General features: G+C 46.3%; 1 protein-coding gene across 3 annotated transcripts in view; it reads left to right on the top strand.

Annotated features, from left to right (window-relative positions):
* The window catches only part of Kctd1 (potassium channel tetramerization domain containing 1), a 196,493-nt gene that overhangs the window by 168,195 nt on the left and 7,748 nt on the right, over positions 1-20,550 (top strand). For all 3 annotated transcript variants that reach the window (XM_021234967.2, XM_005065361.4, XM_005065360.4), the window contains exon 3: positions 7,075-7,219. In XM_021234967.2, the coding sequence (XP_021090626.1) occupies positions 7,075-7,219 (145 nt within the window). The remainder of the gene's footprint in view (positions 1-7,074; positions 7,220-20,550) is intronic.

Here is a 20,550-nt window from a genome sequence, read left to right as displayed (position 1 = left end):
CAGTCTATGATGACAGAGAAGGTATCATGGAGTACTTCAATCAGTCTAATGCTATGTTTTAAATTTAATTATTAATGTATCGCTTCTCTTCATTTACTCCCTCTGTCCTTCCTCTATGATCTCAGCAGAAAAGAGAGGAAGAAGTCATGTCTGCCCATGTGTGTGTGTCTCCCTGATGTTCTGAGGTGACAGTTCTCCCTATACCTATAACACACATAACTGCAAGGACACACGAGTATCCTTACCCATTCCTCTACCCTGTTTGCCAGCCAACTTAGATTTCAAATAGTAGGGAAGAAATTTGGTGGGGAAGCCAAAACAGAAGACATAAAAATATGTAAAGCTCATGTAGTTTGTGTCCCCAGCTTCTCTTTCCTGACAAGGAGTGCCCGGCACAGCATCTCAGGATGAAAGACGTGCTTACAGTAGCTGACTCCATTGCTTTTAGACTGAGGAGAGACACAGAATCATAGTGAGGGTCACACGATGAACCAAAGCTGGTCCCCTCATGGTACCCAGGAGTCAGAGAAGGAAAAGGAAAGGCCCGGGGAGAATGCACCAGTTCGAAGCCACACCCCCGGTGACCCGTTTCCTCCAACAGGTCCCACTTCTAACAGCCCATTTGGCTGTGAACTTGCTAATATGCCGATGAAGTTAGCACCCCATACATCCAGCTACTTCTGAATGGCACATCCCCTGTGGGACCAACAGGCAACCTTTGGTGGGGTCTGTGTGTGTGTTGGGGGGCATTTTTCATATCCAAACTGGGATTTCTTTTTAATGTCCCATTAAGTGGTAGACTCATGACAGATTTTCTGTTCAGCTGAATTTCTATCCTCTACACTTTCCCAATTTTCAACTAATAAGTACAACTTATAACTTAAAAATATTTCCCAATGCTAAAGAGATCATTTGGTAGTTGCCTTTGAATTTGGTAGCCAGGATGAAAAGAAAAATCTCCCAAGTCCAAGCCATGTTTACCTTAGAGCAGAAAGGTGGGGGCATTTATTGGCAAAAAGTTCCTGTGTGGGTACAGAGGCCCCACCGGTGTTTCTTCTCCCATTTTCTCCCCCTTTGCTTCTAGGTCGGTCTTAGCTTTCAGTCCTCGGGTTTTTTCTCATCTTCCCTGCTCAAGTCCGTCTTACAGAAACTGCAGATAATCACTCCCTCTGGTTACTATGGCAGTTGGGGTTAGGAGAACTGGGAAGGTTATTCCATTTGTCCCTACGGAAACAGAGCAAGTGTCCAATGCCACGGTTGGAAACAGGATGTGACCACGTGTCTACCAGGCATTGTGGGAAGCATAGGGTGTGAAGAGCAGGAGACAGAAGGTGGCCGAGAAGGCAAGGGAACCTCCCCCGCTTGAGTTTCCACAGCTGTGAGGCCATAAATCCCATAGGAGTATTCCAGATTCAGTGTGAGCACGCGGTGTCTCCAGGGATAGCAGTGACAGAGTGGGTGGGGTCATGAGTCGATTGTGGGCTCCTCTCCCCAGAGTTCACTGCTCTGCAGATCCTCAGTTCACATCCCTACGCACACGCCCTCCCTCACGCCCACCAGCTGTATTGACAGTAACCTCAGAAGTCTGGGTGTGTTTCGTTTTGGTTTGCTATGACTTGGGTTGTGGCGGCTTCATTGCGCACCATTTCTTTCACGGACCTTGGCTAGAAGCCCCAGATCCTAGGCTTTTTTCTTTCCCAGCTATCAAGCCAGTTATTTCCCCTACACAACAATTACCAGATAACAAATTATCTTGGATTATCAAGCTTTGTCAAACTGTAACAATTGTACATTTCCTAAAAGAGGCTGCTTGATTTTTTTTAAAGCCATAAATGAAGAGGCAGTCTATCTAGTGATCAAGAAAAGCTTTTAAGACAGACCATCTGTGCTCCATCACTTAAATATGGTCCCTTTGGCCAAGTGACTTCCTTTCCTTACCTGCAATATGAGAAGCCAAGGCCACTGTGGGGATCATTGTAAGGTGGACCACAGTGTGGCTCTTATGACATCCAGGTCACTGAGCAAGGGACCCACTCCTAGTAACTAGCCTTACAATGGTTGCCTTCTGGAGCCAGAATGTCCCTGTCTCTGCCGGCCAACACAGGGGATTTAGAGAAACTCTGTCTAGCCAACTGTGTCTCTGGGAGGGTATACTTATCATTATTGCTGCCTTTGTAAAAGGAGAGGCTAAACCGTGTCACGTCTCTCATTTTTAAAAGTGTGCTTGGCTGTCTGAGTGAGTGCTGTTACAGTTCAAGGTGACCCAGATGACGAAGGGGACACTGCAGGCGGATGTGACTGCACTCTAGTCTCTTTGCCCCTCCTCCTTTGTACTAATTCTCAGCTAGGTGAGACCAGCTGTGGTGTGCACGCCTGTAATCCTACATTCAGGAGATGGAAGCACACACCTGTTTCCCAGCACTTTGGGAGTCGAGATGGAGGCAGGCAGATCTCTGTGAGTTCAAGGCCAGCCTGAGCTACATAATGAGATCCTGTCTCACAAGCAAATGAACACACAAACTTGGAAGATGTTTTAAAACTACAGCCATTTATGCCTTATTCCCATCTGCCTCAGAGTAGCTGGGGACACTGAGAGGAGTGTTTTTCCAAGGCTCCCCATGGATTTGCATCATCAGTCAGGGCCAAGAACCACATCACCATGCACATGGTAAGGGAAAGGGAGCACAGGAGACAGGGTTTGGGTGAGGAGATGCGGCTTCAGATATGGTGTCTCTCTTCCGTCTCGTTTCTGAATTTGCTCTTTCTCTTAAGACTCCCAAGAGAACAATGTGCGCTCAGTTCCCATCACCCTCAGAACACATCTCCGTTCCATTGCCTGATGGACCAGCTGGGCTTGACTGTACTCACACTACACCTCCTGCTGCCTCAACCCTCTTTTCTGTCAGCCTGACGCAACATGGCGGTCACGTGGGAAGGCTTTCCCAGCTCACCCTCTCTCTGCGTGTCCTGTGCCCTCTCCTACCTGACCGTCTTGCCCTGTACTCAACTGAACTCCTCCTCTTCACTCCAGTGAGCCATTCTTTCTTCCCTGACAGCCGCAGTTGAGTCTAATGAGCTAGGTGGACCCCGTGCTTGTCTCTGCTCTCCACCCCGCGATAATGATTCACTCGGCCGTGCTGCGGTTGGCCTGAGTTGGCCACATAGACTCTAAAATTCCACAAAAGCAAGGACTGTGTCTCTTTTACACACCCACACCCGTTCCTGGCATCCGTCAGGCTCAGTGGACACTCAATGAATAGCTAAATGATTACACAAGCATGGAGGAAAGGGAGATTGTTGAGAAACCGACTCAGATATGAATGAATACAGAAGAAAACAGTTTTAAGGACGGATTCATGCAGAGTCAGGTAAATCAGATTTTAGCCCTTTCATGTTCATATGCACTGTGTCACCCACAACTATGCCAGTAAAGGGGGAATCGCATTGTAGCAGGAAAGCAGACCAACTTTTCACCCAGAGAAAGGACTCTGGTCTGCACAGCAGGTTCCGCCCTGAGCAATAAGCCACAATGTTCATGTGTGAGAGCTCCAGGGAAGAATAATACTCAATGTTATTTACTTCCGATTTTAGTGGCCTTTATAGTGCTAGCAATTAAGGAAATGTTCAGCTAAAGTGATGTGATGTTTGAGATTTTACTTCAAAGCTCCCAGGAATGACCAGCGAGTCGTGAAGGTGCACATTAAACAAGAGTAGTTAAGAATTCACAGATTTTGAAACCGGGGTAACAGTGGTTCACGTAAGAGATTCATTTTATTATTCTGTCAGTTTTGGTGCGAGAGTGAAATTATCCAGAATAAATTTGTTTTTAAGGAAGATGTAGAGTATTAGTTAGGATAGTTATTTGCCTTTAAAACACAATGGAAGTCTTTCTCAGCATTACCATTGGGTTCGGGGAAGATATATTTTTAAAAGGGAGAAAAAGGCCGGGCAGTGGTGTCTCACGCCTTTAATCCCAGCACTCAGGAGGCAGAGGCAGATGGATCTCTGTAAATTCAAGGCCAGCCAGGTCTACAGAGCGAGTTCCAGGAGAGCTAGGGCTGTCATACAGAGAAACCCTGTCTCAAAAAATAACAAAACAAAACAAAAAGGCGGGCAGGGTAGGGGGTGGGGAGAGAAAGAAAGCCTCAGCCATACATCATCTGGAGCCAGCTTGGTTTTGGTCAGTTGGAAACCAGGAATGTTCTGTAAGGTCTGCACACTGTAATCAGTCCACATAGTTTCCAGGCAGCAGCGTTTACACACCGCTGCTGTGTGATTTGTAACCCCATTCATGTGTCCACGAGAAATACAGCCTGTTGATCTCTCCCTTTATTTGCTTAGCCAAACAACACTTTTTCACAGTGCAATCTACGCCATCTCAATCAAAGCCCACCAGGAGACACCATCTCAGTTGCTGGCTGCCCCTTCCCTTCCCTCCCCTCCCCTCCCCTCCCCCCCTTCCCTCCCCTACCGGTTTTCACCAGGCTCATCATTTTAATGCTGACAGAAAGTGGAGCATTGCAATCCCTTCTCACATTTGCCGCTCAGACAGGGAACTTCCTGCCTCTCCTGAGGGCCTTCACCTTGGTCAGGAATGTGAATCTGATGCCCCAGAGCCCTTCAGAGCCCTCTCACATTCTCTCTACAGTCCTGACCCTCTCTCCACAGCCCTTTCTGCCCTAAGCAGCCCAGACTTTCCCATGACCTCTCTCCACCTAAGAGCTCATGGCTTTCTTTGCCCCTGGACTCTGGGACCATGCCTGACAGCCTCGCCTTTGCTAGTTCCTATTCTGTGGGGTTACCCCTGCTGTACCTGGTCCCTCCCGTGGTGATCCTATACCCTTCTGGCTCTGGTTGCCCAGTGCCCCCCATACAGCATGGCCATAGGTCTGGATAAAGGTTCCAAGGCCAGCATCAGGTGACTTGACCGTTGCTGGGGTTTCATTAAGGATGAGCATCTCAGTGCTTCAGAGTCTCCTCCTTGGCCTGGCAGCCCTGGCTGAGTTTCCTCTTCTGCCCAGGTGGTCAGTCCCTCCTGTTTCTCCCTGGAGACCCTCTCTCACTGCCCACGCCTTGCCTAAGGCCCAGCTGCCTTTCAAGCTTGCACTGGCTGACTGGAGTCCCCCCTCTCTCCTTCTCTTTGTAATTTCTCATGTTCCTGGGATACCTTTTGTTGAATACATGCCACATTTACTGTTTTGGCTTTCACACCGTAAAAATCTCCAGATTTGGAGAGTTCAAAAGCCAATGATGTCTTATACCGAGCTTAATAAATTAATAGAAATGTACGCTGGCTCCCTTGGAATATTTCAGTTCCTGCATACCGTTTGAGCCCTGTATTACTTACGGGGTTTTTGCTCATCAACCGTGAGCGGAAAAAAGCTTATTTTAGAAAGCAAATGAGACAATTGTATAAAAAAGAAATGGAGATACAAGAAAGGCGTGCGTCGGGATTACAGCTAGTTCCTGGCCAGGCCACACTGCCCTGCCACTCCGCTCATACAGGGGCAAGCAGTTCCTTAGGTGCCCACTAGGCACGCGTATACTAGTGGTTCGCCCCGTACCCGTGCACTGCCAGGTGTAGGCTCGGGTGTGAGTATTAAAATAAAATACTTTTCATCTCTGTGTAATAAAGTGATGAGACCATTGATGCCGGTTTATTTCAGGCCCCTAAATTAATCATAATACAGTTCTTGTTTAACAGACAGAGATACAAACAAGTCTAAACCCAAAAGCCCTCATTGCACAGTGGCAATTCTTTACATTGCCATGAGGGTAAGGAGGCCCCTTTCCTCTCAGCAGCCAATTGCTGCTTAACTAGTCGGGCTGGTTCCTCATATTTTCAAGCCGATTTCTTCATCATTAAGGCGAGGATAATGGATTTGTTACATGTAGAAAGTGATGAGGACAGTGAAAGCGGTCTGGAAAGTGCTTAATTAATCCAGCCTCCTTTCTTTCCCTGTCAGCCACGTGTTTGTCATGTTATTAGGTGAAGAGTAAAGTGTTTCGGTAAGAAGCAAACAAGTCTCATTCCTTCCCACCCTGCAGCAGGCTGCCCTGGAAAGACCGCCTGTAAGTGACACAGTCTGTTTGATTGATGTGTCGGTGAAAGTAACACACGGCGAAAGAATCCCAGCGTGATTATAATCTGCACCCTAAATAATCAACACTTAGTTCATGGAAAGTTCAACAAACAAACTTAGCGAGTTTGAGAAATGCAACCCCACCGTGACTTTCTTTGATCCCCCTTTGGGTAGGGTATGCATTTTAGACTTACCTTTAAAAGATCTGTATGGAAGTGAAAATTCACACAACTGATTTCAGAGGAGAGGAAAACACGGTTTATCATGTTTAAGGTAGAATGCTTGATTTTCTGTGACCTTGGTCACATCTCAACACATTATTAGAGCGTTATTTCAAAGTAATCTTTAGAGCAATAAATAACATTCCAAGATGGGCAAGTTATGAGACCAGTTTAAAAAATAAGCTGTATTTAAAAGATGGGGCAATGCACCCACCCATATTATTAATGCAAAGCCAGAGGAGCCTCTGGTAAAGGAAACACTGTTTCCTGGTATGCTTCAGGGTAACCAGCCAGCCCTCACTTGCTCTTAGTGTAGGTGTTAGCACTCTCTATTGCTGTCGTTTTAGAAGCCTAGGGTTCATGACACGTTTCTTAGAAACAAAACACCCTTTTCTTCGGTAGGATAGGTTTAAAAGACACATGAGAGAAGTAAGTAACACTTTGTAAGTAGCAGAGGACAAGTAACTCTGGGGTGGGGGAGGAAGGCAGGAAAACCTCCTGTCACAGTGACAGCCCTTTGCCACCATGGCATGTTAGGAGCATTTCCTTTACAGGTGACAGACAGGGGACACAGGCACGTGTTTGAACAAACCTGAGACGATCCCGAGTTCCTCATCCTAAGACATTTACCAAGTAAGGACTTCCACAGTCAGCCATCTGCAGAAGCACTGCCGTTGACAGTGACACAGACCTGAAGCTGTGAGTCTTAGTGGCCGAACAATTGATCTAATTGTCTTCACTGTTCCCTCTTTTTTTTTTTTTCATCACAGAATCGGAAGACTGTTTGATGGTACAGAACCCATTGTTTTGGACAGTCTCAAACAGCACTATTTCATTGACAGAGATGGACAGATGTTCAGATATATCTTGAATTTTCTACGAACATCAAAACTCCTCATTCCTGATGATTTCAAGGTGAGGGAATCCACGTGAACAGTAAATTTGTGATTTGTTTTGATGTGCTCCGAAACACTATTTCTAGTCCTACACCCTTGCCACGCACACCAACTCAAATGGCATCCCCAACCCCCTTAACATGGCTATTCTGTCTCTGTGAAGCAGAGTATACGGGCATTTAAGTTTTATAGGATCAGGAATTGTTGGATTCTTACTTAATTCAATTATATTTCATTTTAGGAAATTGAAAAAAAAAGTTGGTTAAATTCAAGTTTAATTTCTGCTATGTCTTAGCATTCTAGATAGTGAAAGGAATCTCTTAACTCAAAGAAAGAAATTGTCTCCCAGGAATCTAAAGTTAATATTAGTAATATACTTTTAGAACTATTACTTTTAAACAGAGTAGTAAGTATTGGCATCAAGCAGAATGAGGGAATCCTGGTAGGCAATGGAACTTGAACGGGAGACATATAGAAAGTGGTAGTATTAGAATACATGAAAATAGAATTTTTATGGCTGGTAATGTTTCTCTAAATAGGAGATCTTTAAAACTGCTAGTGCTGAATACCATTAGAACTAATAGAGAACTAATTAAAACATCTAAATTCAGAACCACTGCCCACGGAATAGCAAGAATCAGTCATAGAATCTAACAGAAAAACGCACAACAGAAATTGTAATGTCCAGGTGGCAATAAACATAATGAGAAATGTACAGAGCATATTTAAAAAAGGAATTTCTATTTTGAGGCACAAAGGATATCTTTAAGACTTTTATACACAGAGGAATTTTTAAAAAGATCCTTGTGAAACAAGAAAGATCATACTCAAAAGAAGATGTCTTTGTAGGAAAAATATTTGCAACAAAAGATTAATATCCATCATAAAAAACTTCCTCCAAATCTATAAAAGCATATAAACAATCTAGGGGAAATTTTAGCTATGAACAAAATTTTCCCAAAGGAAGAAAAAGATTTGTCAGTAAATATTTAAAGTGATATTCAATCTCTCTCTAGTATCAAAGGTACAAAAATAAAATTATTTAATCCTTTTTATATAGTTTAACTAAAATTTTAAAGATTGATAGACACAATGTTGGGGGAATGTACTTGGGAGGGAAAATGGCTAAAACTTCTTGGCAGACAATTCAGCAATAGCTATAAAAATTTCAAACATGCAGCAAGGCGATTGTAGTACACGCCTTTAATCCCGGCACTCAGGAGGCAGAGGCAGGCGGACCTCTGTGAGTTGGAGGCCAGCCTGATCTACAGAGTGAGTTCCAGAACAGCATGTATGTGCTTATAGTCATGTTTATAATAGGAAAACTTAACGAGTTCAAAATCAGCAAATGGTAGGAAATAATATAGAATATCCATATAATGGGATAATTTTAAAGAGTATGGTTCATCTACATCCGTTGATATATGGGGCAAAAACCATTTAGCAACACTAGCAAGTAATAATATGTAAAATACCATGTATGCTGTGAAGATTTGAAATGGCATCCTCTCGACACACAGACGCAGATCACTTACCCTGCAGAGCTGTGATGGATTAGCCAAGTCTTCAGAGCCTGGCATGTAAGTGAGGTGTGCACCCTTGAGAGACCCTCAGCACTTACTGCTGGCCCAGGAGCAGCAGGCCCAGAACTCATCCTCACATTCATTAAGACGTGCAGGGGACTTGCACATCCCAACAGCAGCCATTACTCTCCTTAGTTTCTTTTGAAAGGGGCATAGTTTTTCACATCAAACAACCCCCCCACACACACACACCCGATGTACCTCCTCTGTACTCTAGTCCATTTGACTAATCCTTGAACAGTGTTTCAAATCCAGATAAAAGAGGATGATGGAGAGGCGCCTGAGCCCCTTGTTAATTTGAGGTCTGCTGACTTACAGCAGTTTACCTAAAACCTGGTCATAGGGGTGGGGAGGTGACTCAGTGGGTTAAGGGCTTGATATGCAAGCATGAGGACCTGAGTTCAAATCCTCAGTTTCCACATAAAAGCCAGGCCCAGAGGGGCACAAAGAGAGGTGAATGGTGGGAACTCAGAGGTCTAGCTACAATGGTGAGTACTTCCGGGTTCGCTTAAAGACCCTGTCTCAAAGACTAATAATAATAATAATGTAGAGACTGATAGAAGACAACTAGCGCTGCCCTCAGACTTCCATATGTGCCCTACACATGTACATCCACGTGTGCACACTCCCACACAAGCAGTAAATAAAATAATAAACTCCAGCCATGTAGCCTTCTGAGTCTGGCGCTAAATATGCTGTACTGGCCTGATAACTTGCTGCATGGCAATATTCTTGCAGACAGAGATACATGTTTCCTGAAGGCTATTGTGTGCTGTGACCATGATACTTGGGTTATTTAGCTACAGAAGTCACGGGAGGGCAGATGCTGAGTGTCAGTACACACACACATCTCTTACAACCACACAGGACTAACCTGCAAACAGAAAGCTTACATCTATATAACATCACCATTTATAACTCTCATTTCTAGCAGGGATGTGACTCCGGGGAACTGAAAAATGGTAAATTGGGAATTACTGTTAGAAAATAAATATAGCCATTTATTTTTAATGGCAGCATATTTCAAGAAAGGAGCTCGGTATTTTAAACACATACTTTGGCTTAACCCTTAGTCACTGACTTCCATGGGAGAAGCTGTTCTGTCTCTAAGAATTTTCAGATTACATGCTGATATAACCAGTTCTAGAGGCCATGTCCTAGAGACTCACCCAGTCATGTAGGACGGGGCCATTTGCTTTACCATGCCTTTGGGGTATCCCCTAAGGATTCCTGAACCCCAAATATCTTCTGATCACCAGCTCTAAATATAGAACACATCCTTTAGTTGATCATAGTCCAATCTTGGAGGGGGACCAAAAAAAACTTGTCAAAAGCAACTCACATATCTGGGGGTCTTAAAATGCATCGTTTGGAGTTGCTGGGAGATAGGCTCTACATGACAGTGTTTGGGGCTGAGGGTGAGCAGCAGCTCAAAGGATGGGAGCTGAGATGGCCATTCAGCTCTGTGGCCCTTGATAGAATTAAACCACAAAGAGCGGCTCAGTTCCTGGGAACCACACATGCCCATGTGAGCTGTCAGGATGCCAGAATTTCCTTCTGACCCTGGCAGCGGGACGAATTGCTTTACAGGTTTGCTAGGGACAATGATAACTGCCTGCTTCCTTCTGGCTCCAGCCATTTAAGGCTGGGTAAACAAGGGTGTGAAATCCTACACTGTTAGCATCCTGCGCCCATTAACACCCAGTTCCACAAATGTGTCCGTCTGTGCTAAAAGCCCACTTAGTGATTCTGATAAAGACATATTTCAGAAGCTTGTGTCCTGGCTTCCACAGAAAGGGAGATATCAGTATAGGTTATTGCAGAGCGTCTCTGAGTGGTTTTCTGTGGATTTAACTGCCCTTCCTCTCATGATCCCATCCTCAAGCATAATGATTTGCTTATTGCTACTTCAGTTCCCGCATCCGAGCACAAATGTGGGTTTGTAATTCCCAGTACCCCAGAAGTCTGGTGCTTTGCTCTTATTCTTAAGGACCTGTACGATTCTGTCTCTCCAGCTTGTTACTTTTACTGATAACAGCCCTCCTGTGATTTCTCTTTATGAATAGCCACCCTTGCTAGATTTTCACAACTCCACTACCAGGCAGGCCTAGTTTATTGATCTATACTGTATTCAATACTTTTTAATATTATAGAAGTATGCATCTACTGTAGAAAAACTGAAGATACAAAACATCCATGCACTGTATTCCCACCGCTCAGTTTGCCAGTGTTAAAATCGGCCCTGGTTTGCTTCTCTGTTGCTGTGATAAACACCATACCCAAAGGCAAGTCGGAGAGAAAAGGGTTTGCTTAGCTCAAAGTTATGGTCCATCGTGAAGGCAAGCCAAGACAGGAACCTGGATGTAGGGACTAAAGCAGAGACCACGGAGGAGTGCTGCTTACAGGTTTTCTTCCTGTATCTTGCTCAGTTTATACATCCCCAGGACCGTCCACCCAGGGATAGCACTGCCCAGAGTAGGGTGGGCCCTCTTGCGTCAATTAAGCAATTAAGAAAACTCCCCCAGCCCAAAGACCTGTCTTCTGGTGGAGGCAATTCCTCATGTGACTCCCCCTCTTTGCACATATGTCACATGGACAACTGAAGGGAACTATGACAGACCTTGCACGGTCTTCTGGTTCTTTTTCTGTACTTATTTTAACAATTTTCTGCCATCCCTTTGTACTAAATCTTATTTCATGTAATATCGTAACAACACTGAAGCTTACTTGGTTGATCCCAGTACAAGTAGTTTTTCTGAGGTTTTCTGGGGTGCTGCCTGATGACATACTGAGTGAGAATTTACAGCTCATCACTCTCTGAACTGTACAGTGACGTTCCTACTCACTTAGCAGTGAGGCTGGGCCAGCCGTCCCTCAGAATGGCTTGTCATCTAGCCATGCCTGTTTGCCATTCCTACAGTTTAGCCCATTCTGTCTTCCGATTCATTTGACCTGGAAGTCATATCTGAAGGCCGTGTAGGTTCAGCAACTTGTCAAGAACACAAGCCCTGTGAGGTTGTGTGCTTCATGGTATAGCACATGAGGGAGCTTGTGGTCAGCCTATGATGCTAGGGTTGAACTTCGCCAGATACTGGGCACATGCCCTTGGGCTGTGGCAGAAATGAGCTCTGTGAAGCCGACTTTTCAACCTCTGCATAGCCAACATTTGTGGCCAAGTGATTCTCTAGGGTTCGGCTGTCCTGTACAATGTAGGACTTTGATCAGGTTTCCTGGCCTCTCCCCACCAAGAGCCAGCAGTACCCCACCCTCAGTTACAGCAACAAAGAACGTCTCTAAGCTTTTCTAAATGCCCTCCAGCATTATAGTCAGCCCAGCTGAGAACCAGCAGTCTAGCTTGTGGACAAAGAGTGTTTATGGGGTGCAGTAGAGACTTTTGCTAGTTTATCTCATGGAATTATGGAAGCTTTCTTTCATGGGCAGAAACAGTAGGTCAGTTCTGAGAATCACGGCTGTTAGAATTGTCTGACTCCTAAATTGCTGTCACTAACCCGGATTTATCCAGCGGTGACCGGAGTCTGTCCTCCAGTCTGGTTCCATTGAGAGACTCTTTAGCCGACTCTGGAACACAAGCCTAGCTTCTCCTTATTTCAGCTGTTAGAACCTTCTCGGGGCTGAGGGACCTCACTCCCACTCAGGGTGCCTGTGCCCGTCCACTCAGCGGCTGCCAGCTTGCATTTTGCCCATGCCCGCTTCTTTCCTCAGAGGATGCTGCCTTAAGAGACGGGAAACTAGTTGCAGCAACCTAGGAGGAAAAGGAAGGGGGGCAGGCAGCCTCAGTCCTTCCTGGACAGTCCATGGAGCCCCTCCCTTCACCAAATCCTCAATCAGGCCTGACTCCTGCAGTGCAGCGTTCATGTGGCTTGCAAGCCGGACTGCTGCTCCAGTGTCTCTGCCTTCGGGGCTGTCACCCGGCATCACTGTTAGCTGTGTTGGACGGGCCTTTCTCTGCAGGGTGTGCCGGGGAGGAGACAGCAGCAAAGCACAGGAGAGACACATTGCTGCACCCACTTCCTTTACCACCCATCAAAGATAAATGCGAAGCTGGGTACCGTTGCCCCCCAAACCCGAGTCATCAGGAGAGGCTGGGAGGCCCTTTCCACTGGTGAGGGGAAGGTCTTCTTGTAAGAGGTCATGGGTCAGAGCAGGGGAACAGGAACAGGTGGGCCAACTACTCAGGCTCTGAGAACAGAGAAAGCAAGCCCTCCCCTGGAGAGATGACCCCATAAGATGCTAAAGTGTTGGTAGTATAGGCACCAAGATCTGAGCTCCATCCCAGAACCCACACGAGGAAGCTGAGCACACACTCGCAATATCAGCACTGCAGAAGGGGAGACATACAGATCCCAGGGCTCACTGGCATGCCAGCCTAGCCTACCTGGCTTAGGTTAATGAGAGAGCCTTTAAAGACAAGGTGTAGAGCAACTGAGGAATTACGGATGTGGTTGGTGTCTGTTGTGTGCATGCATGTGAGCGCATGCATGTGCACACACACACACACACACACACAAGAAGAAGAAGAAGAGGAGGAGGAGGAAGAGGAGGAAGAGGAAGAGGAAGAGGAAGAAAACACGAGAATGCCAGCCTAAGAAAGAATTGCAGAGTGAGGATAATGATTAGCTTTTGAGGTCCAAACACTGCAAAGCAATGGTGTATGCCCCACCCCTGGTAGGGAAAAAGTCCTTAAAACTAAATGAAGGTGACACAGGTCTGTCACTTCTGATGGCTGGGCACTGTTTTAAAACGAAGAATGGCACCATCTATGACATCCCTGCTGTTGGGGCCAGCATTTCCCCCAGGGTCCCAGGAACACAACCCCACTGTCCTGAGTGCTGACTGCATTCCCAGTAGGAGATACCCTGTGTGGTGTTTGGTACAGATATGGCTTTAAAGTGAATGAGTGAGTGGTACAGTCGCCCTGCAAGCAGGAGGATGTGTCAGGAGACACGTAAGCCTTTGAAGGCTTCTGAAGAGATAGAAACTCTGTGGAAAGCCGAGTCCAGAGGCACAGGTCCAGTGAGCGTGCTTCCTGTGTGAGGACTCTGCCGAGGAGGTTCAGTTCCAGGGGTTAGAAGACATTTTCCCGGAGAACTAGGTGGGCCCTAGGGCTCTTGTAAGAGGGGACAAGGGCTCAAAGGTGGATTGTGACTGAACGAAATCTACGATCACTGGCCACCAGGAAACAGCTGCCCCCTAGCATCTGCAGGAGAGAAGTCCTGCTGATGACCTGTTGGCTTCAGCCCAGTGACATCCATTTCTGACTTCTGACCTCCCATGCCGAGAGAATGTTGATTTAGGTCACCAAGTTTGCAGTCACCTCTTACAGCAGCAATAAGAAACTAATGTACTGCGTATTTACCCCTACCCCAAAACGTGTGTAATAAACAAAAATTTTTTCTAATATTTTTATTTCTCTGTATGTGTGTGTGTTAGCATGTGTGTGTGTGTGTGTGTGTGTGTGTGTGTGTAAGCATGTGCACATGAGCACACAGTGTATGTACAGGTACCTAGAGAGGCCAGAAGAGGGCGTTGGATCTCCTGGAGTTACAGGCAGTTGTAAGCCACCCACAGGGGTGCTAGGAACTAAACGAGTCTTCTAGAAGAGCAGCAGATGCTCTTAACCACTGAGCCATCTCTCCAGTCCAAGTAATACATTTTTAGAACCTGATTTATTTGCATTTTGGAGTCCATCCACATTTACTTGTTCTCCCATTTGCTTGTCCTCAGGTCTTAGGGAAGATCACCTGTAAAGTAGGGTCTCCCTCTTTCTATCAAAAACTTATTATAAATTTCAAAAATTAATGCATATTCTCAGAAGCTAAAAATCACTGAAACATGGTAAGTCTGTAAAAAAACGGGGTCCCTTTAACAGTCAGAGCTGAGCAGTCAGAGCTGAGCAGTCAGAGCTGTGTCAGCCTTCACTGTTCTCTACTTGCTGTACCTAAAGCTCCTCACTCATAGGTGAGGAAAAGCAGATGCTGGGAGCCCATCTTCCCCAGAGGGGCTGGAGCCCAGCCTGCTGCTGCACAGCCTGTTTCTCCCAAGTGCCTTGAGATGGAGAGAGAGAAGTCATTTAGAATCCGTACAGATAAAGGACACTGACACTGTCAGATCAGAAGAGGGCAGAAGGAAGATTCCAAAGATTTAGAGGCAACAGTGGAGGGTGAGCCCAGAACCAGGCAACCCCAAAAGAGCCATGCAAAACTCTCAAAGCAGGAAGCTGAAATCATAGAAGTAAACGAGCCTGCTAAAGGGTGGGACCAAAGTTTCTAAAGAAAAAGCCAACAGGTCTGATTCCACGTTGAAGGAGAGTTCTCGGGTGAGCCAAAACCAGAGCTGTGTCCTAGGAAGTACAGGAGACAAACAATAAGGAGCCTGCCAAGAAAATGGATGCCAGAGTAAACAGAAGTGCAGAACATGGTGGAATTAGTGAGAAAATTAGTGAGAGGGCCCCGCGCAATGATCAGGCCGGACAATGCCGAGAGTCGTGCTGGCCCGATGAGCCGTCTAACTGGCTCAGTGCTTCTCCGGGGGTACTCTTAATCTCTGTGCAACACAGGCAGCTCGCCATCCCTGGGAGCCAGACAGAGGAGTGGAACAAAGGACAGCACAGCCAGGATAGTTAACAGGGAGAAAAGATACAACTGGCTTGGCGCAGTCCAATGGGAGGCCCATAGGATACCACACTAGGCCTCAAAGTGAAGGGTGGGCGCCGTCTAAACCTTCATGGGCAACAGAAGTTACCACGAAAGGCCAGAGTCTCCAAACAGCCATTGTTTCTCTAACGTTCCCAGAAAAGGTGATGATAACGATGAATTCAAGCATTAGACCAGGAGATGCGCTGTCCATCCATGGCCAGGCTTCAGAGTCATTTATAAAATATGTAATTTGTGTATTTAGAGACTAAAAAAAAAAAAGGAAAGGGCTCAGAGAACAAAGAGGGACTCTAACCTAGTCCTCCAGCCTCATTGCCTTTTGTTTTTACTTATATATGTATTTACTGATTATTTACAGTGCTGGGTGTTGAACCCAAGGCCACATCTTGCCAAACACCATCAGCTGTATCGTTTTTGAGTTATGAGATCTCCATCATGTTAGGGCTTGCTGGAGATGAAGCACTTTAGGGTGGGACAAGGCTGTAATATAATTTGTTCCCCTCAGTTTTCAGACTGAGGCTGATGTCTAAACAGTGGAGGGGAAGCCTGGGGCAGGGTGGAGATGTGACCCCATTCTAGAAAACCCCACTTTAAACTGTAGCATTCCAGCAAGACCCCTACCAAGTGCCACAGCTATAAGACGGCTTCATAACCGCTGAGCAGTGAAGTCCAGTCTCGATTTACAGCCTGAACCCCACAAAGCCTTGTGTCCAGCCCTGATGACTTGTTACTTTGCGCCATGATCCACATAGGAACAGACCGCCCAGCTCAGAGTGGCACAGGGTGTTGGATGAAGGAATCAATGTCTTCAGTTAGAAAAAGTTCAAACCCCACAGCACAAAGTTAGAGTGGGGAATTATGGAAGCTCTCAGAACACTCCCGGACTTCAAACGAGGATCTAGACCAAAGCAGCCCTTGTGAAGGAGGCTCAGAGATTCCTCTAGAAACAGAGATGGGGTGCCAAGAGAGGATGACCTTTGCCCTGGAGGGCAGGCAGAGCAGCAGCATTGACAGCCAAGCCCTAACTCCCTACATGGTAAAGGGCTTAAAATTTGATCAAACTAGTCACTCGAGTTGGGGAGATGACCCCATATTACCTGGGTATGCTGTGTCACCAGGGTTCTTAAAAGTACAAGAGGAGGCAGGAAGGTCAGAGTCGGGAAAAGATATGGCAAGAAGGCAGCGGGAGGGAAGAAGCTGAGTCCACCAGACTGTGGACAACCTCTGGAAACTGGGAAGCAGGGGTGGGGTGGGGGGAGTAGGTTTCTGCCGGAGCCGTGGAAGGACTCATCCTTAAAAAGCCATTGTAGACTCCAGCGTAGCCTTTGACCAGGACTATGAGAATTGCCGATATCACAATGTTTGTTATTTTTGTTAAGGAACGGTTTGTTTTGGCTCATGGATTTGGAAAGCTACATCCTAGGTGGTGGAGAACGCATGGGCCACTTCACGCCATGCAAGCTGGGAAGCGGGGACAAAGGCTCCCCCCTTTACCTCTTCCATCCTGGCCGTCAGCGATCGGTGTCCTTAGCAGCGACAGCTGAGCAGAGGCTGTCTGTGCACCTCAGTGATGTGTGCTGTTGGGGTGTCAGGGAGCATATCAACAATGCCAAGTCCAAGTGGCCGATGAGGCCCCCAGAGCCACAGCAAATGAAGGACACCTGGGAGGTTAGCTTCAGCATGTATGATGCCAGGCTGCAATGTCCCAAGGGCAGGCAGGCCAGCAGCAAAAGGTAAAATCACAACAGCTCTGACCACTAAGGGTGTGGGACTCTTTCTCTACTTTTCTGGCCATTTGTTTCTCTACCTTTGAGAACTGTCTACTCTGTTTTGGGGTGTTTAATTTTTGCAGGTTTTTACTTATCCTAGGTATTAATCCCCTGTCAGATGTAGCTGGTAGAGGTTTGCTCCCACTCCATGGCTGCCCCGCTGCCCTCTGGGCTGCATAGAACTTTGGCTTCGTGCAATCCTATTGGTCAGTTCAGAAAGTCCTTTCTATGCATATTAAAAGTGTTTTGTCTAGCAATGCTAGAGTTTCGGGTCTTGCAGTCAAATCTCAAGGATATTTACAAGCTACAAGATAAAAGAAATTCTTTTGAAATCATGTTCAACACCCTGAGCTGTCAGGAAGTACAGTTAAGATTTGCTTTCCAGCGTCAGCAAAGGAAACCAATGACAACAAGTATTGGTGAGAATGTGGGGAGAGGGGAGCCCTTATACACTGCTGGTGGGAAGACTCGCCGGTGTAACCACTATGGAGATCACTGTGCAGGAGCCCAAAACAAAAGCAAAACTACGTGTAATGGACTTGCGCAAGCAGCCAAAGGAACCGAAGTCAGCTCGACACAGGTGCTTGCTCATCCGTGCTTAATACGTCACCATTGCCAAGACACACAGCCAGCCCGATGCCCATCGCAGAGCTGATAAAACCCCAGTCCCAGATGCCCATCGCAGAGCTGATAAAACCCCAGTCTCAGATGCCCATCGCAGAGCTGATAAAACCCCAGTCTCAAACCCACTGACTGTACACAATTGTCCTCTGATCCCCACACACACAACACAGCACACATTGGCCCGTACACGTACATGACACACATACAATGATAAATAAAAGTTTTAAGAAGAAAGTGTAGTGTACACACACAGTGGAATTTTATTCAGCGGTAGAGAGGCCCAAAGTCATGTAAGGAGAAAGAATAAAACTAGGGGGCGTGTTAATCAAATTAAGCACTAGCGTCACATTTATTTTTGTATACAGGATCTAGGGGTGTGTGTGTGTGAGAGAGAGAGACAGAGACAGAGACAGAGACGGGGAGAGGGAGATAAATAAGAGAGGGACTTTGGGAGAGGAAGGAGGTCTGAATGGAATGGAGGGACTGTGAGGGAAATGGAAGCCGAGGGGCCACCCTGTTTGTCAGGGAGGAAGGGGACCAGCAAGAAGGGGCAGGAGTGGGGAGAAGGTGATGCAGGGACAAGCAGAAGCCCAGCATAGTGAGACATCTTCGTGGAAGTGTCACAGTGAAACCCATTACCTTTTTTTCCCACCTACCTGTATCTATCTATCTATTATTGTGTTTATTATTGGGGGGTAGGGTTTTTTGTTTTTGTTTTTGTTTTCCAAGACAGGGTTTTTCTGTGTAACTGTCCTGGCTGTCTTGGAACTCTCTTTGTAGACCAGGATGGACTTGAACTCACAGAGATCTGCCTGTTTCTGCTTCCCAAGTGCTGGGATTAAAGGCATTTGCCGCCACTGCCCAGCCCATTACTTCTTAAACTAAAACATTTTTTTTGATCACCATAACTCCAGAGAGAATTAGAACAAACAGGTTGGTAGCATTGGAAAGTTCAGGTCTTTCTATTGCCACCATTTATAACAATCAAAGCTGCCAAAACCTATAAGTACTGTGACTTATTAGAGCCAACTTCCAGTGGCTGGAAGGATTCAGCCAGAGTCCCAATGACTGTTCAGTGGTGTGGGACAGATTTCTCCCTGGGGTCAAGTTGGGCAAACAGGCCGTTCTCGGCATCTTTACTTGGTTGGAAGGCCTGGTGGCTTTAGGAAGCCTATGTACATTAATAGAACTCATGCTGGTTAGTAAAATACCATGTGGGCAAATAAGCGGCATTCCCCTCTAATTGTACAACCCTCAGTTATGGTCTTTTTGGGGTGTGTGTGTGTGTGTGTGTGTGTGTGCATGTGTTGCAATGCTAGGGTTTGAGCCTTACTCATGTTATGTTAGGTATTATGCTACTTAGTTACATCCCTGAGTTTTCTTTAGGTTTTCCTGTTTTGTTTTTGTTTTTTGTTTTGTTGTTGTTGTTGTTTTCGAGACAGGGTTTCTCTGTGGCTTTGGAGGCTATCCTGGAACTCGCTCTGTAGACCAGGCTGGCCTCGAACTCACAGAGATCTGCCTGCCTCTGCCTTCCGAGGGCTGGGATTAAAGGCGTGCGCCACCACCGCCCAGCTGTTTTCCTGTTGTTTAAAGGCAGGATCTACTTAAGTTGCCTGGGCTGGCCTAGAACTTTCAATCCTAGCTTGTCAACCTCCAAAGTATCTACTATTGTGGATTCTGGGTTTTGTTTTGGGGGCGTGTACATGAGTGTGTACATGCACAGGAATACATGTATACCCACTTGGAGGCCGGAGGTCATCCTCAGGTGCTGTTCCTCAGGACTTCATCCGCTTTACTTGTCGTTGAGACAGGGATCTTACTTCCTGAAATGTGCTGACACTGGGCTGGATGGCCAGTGAGCCTCGGGGATCCACTTGTTTCCACATGCCCAGAGCTGGAATGGCAATGCCGCCTGGCTTATTTCCTTGGGTACCCACACTTACACAACCACTCTGTTCCTCCCAAGGCCTCCGCTCTGTTTCTAAATCTCTTTGAGAATGCTCATCTTAATAAGTATTCCAGGTCAGTATCTTGCAGTCACTATAATTTAAAAATAACAAAGTCTGGAGTGGAGACCTGGGCAGCAGCATAGAAACCCAAGTCTCCTGTCTCCTGTCCTTAAGGCTTGGCATGGGGTCCCTAGGTTTTGTTATTATTGTTCTTTTGCTCTTTTTGGTGGCTGGTTGGTTGGATTTCTCTGTTGTAGCCTTGACTGTTCTGGAACTCACTTTGTAGACCAGACTGGCCTTGAACTCACACATATCCTCCTGTCTTTGCCTCCCGAGTGCTGGGATTAAAGGTGTGCACCCCACACCCACCCTGTTCCTTTGCTCTTATGTCTTGAAACATATAGCCTAGACTGGCTTTGAACTCCTGATCCTCCTGCCTCCAGCTCAAAAATTCTGTGATTTATACGTATGTAAACATATCCAGCTTGATTTTGCCCTATCTTGAGAGTGGATGCATCTCAGCTAATTCTCAATTTCTTAAAAACCAAATGGTGCCCTGGAGTCAGGAGGCCATGCAGATAGAAACAGCAGCAGAAGGGTTGACAGAGCTCCCTTTACTGGGAAGTGAAAGGCAGAGTAAAAATGTATCAGATTCTTCGAGATGAGTGTCCCTGACAGCATCTTACACCTTGTCCTTATTTCTCGATGTGCAATGAGAGCCCCTCCGATACCATTGTACCATTCTCCTGGT

This window comes from Mesocricetus auratus, unplaced genomic scaffold (genome assembly GCF_017639785.1).
Source record: "Mesocricetus auratus isolate SY011 unplaced genomic scaffold, BCM_Maur_2.0 Super-Scaffold_100015, whole genome shotgun sequence".
Lineage (NCBI taxonomy): Eukaryota > Metazoa > Chordata > Mammalia > Rodentia > Cricetidae > Mesocricetus > Mesocricetus auratus.
Note: the sequence above shows the minus strand (reverse complement) of the source record. Positions and strands in the feature narration are given on the sequence as shown.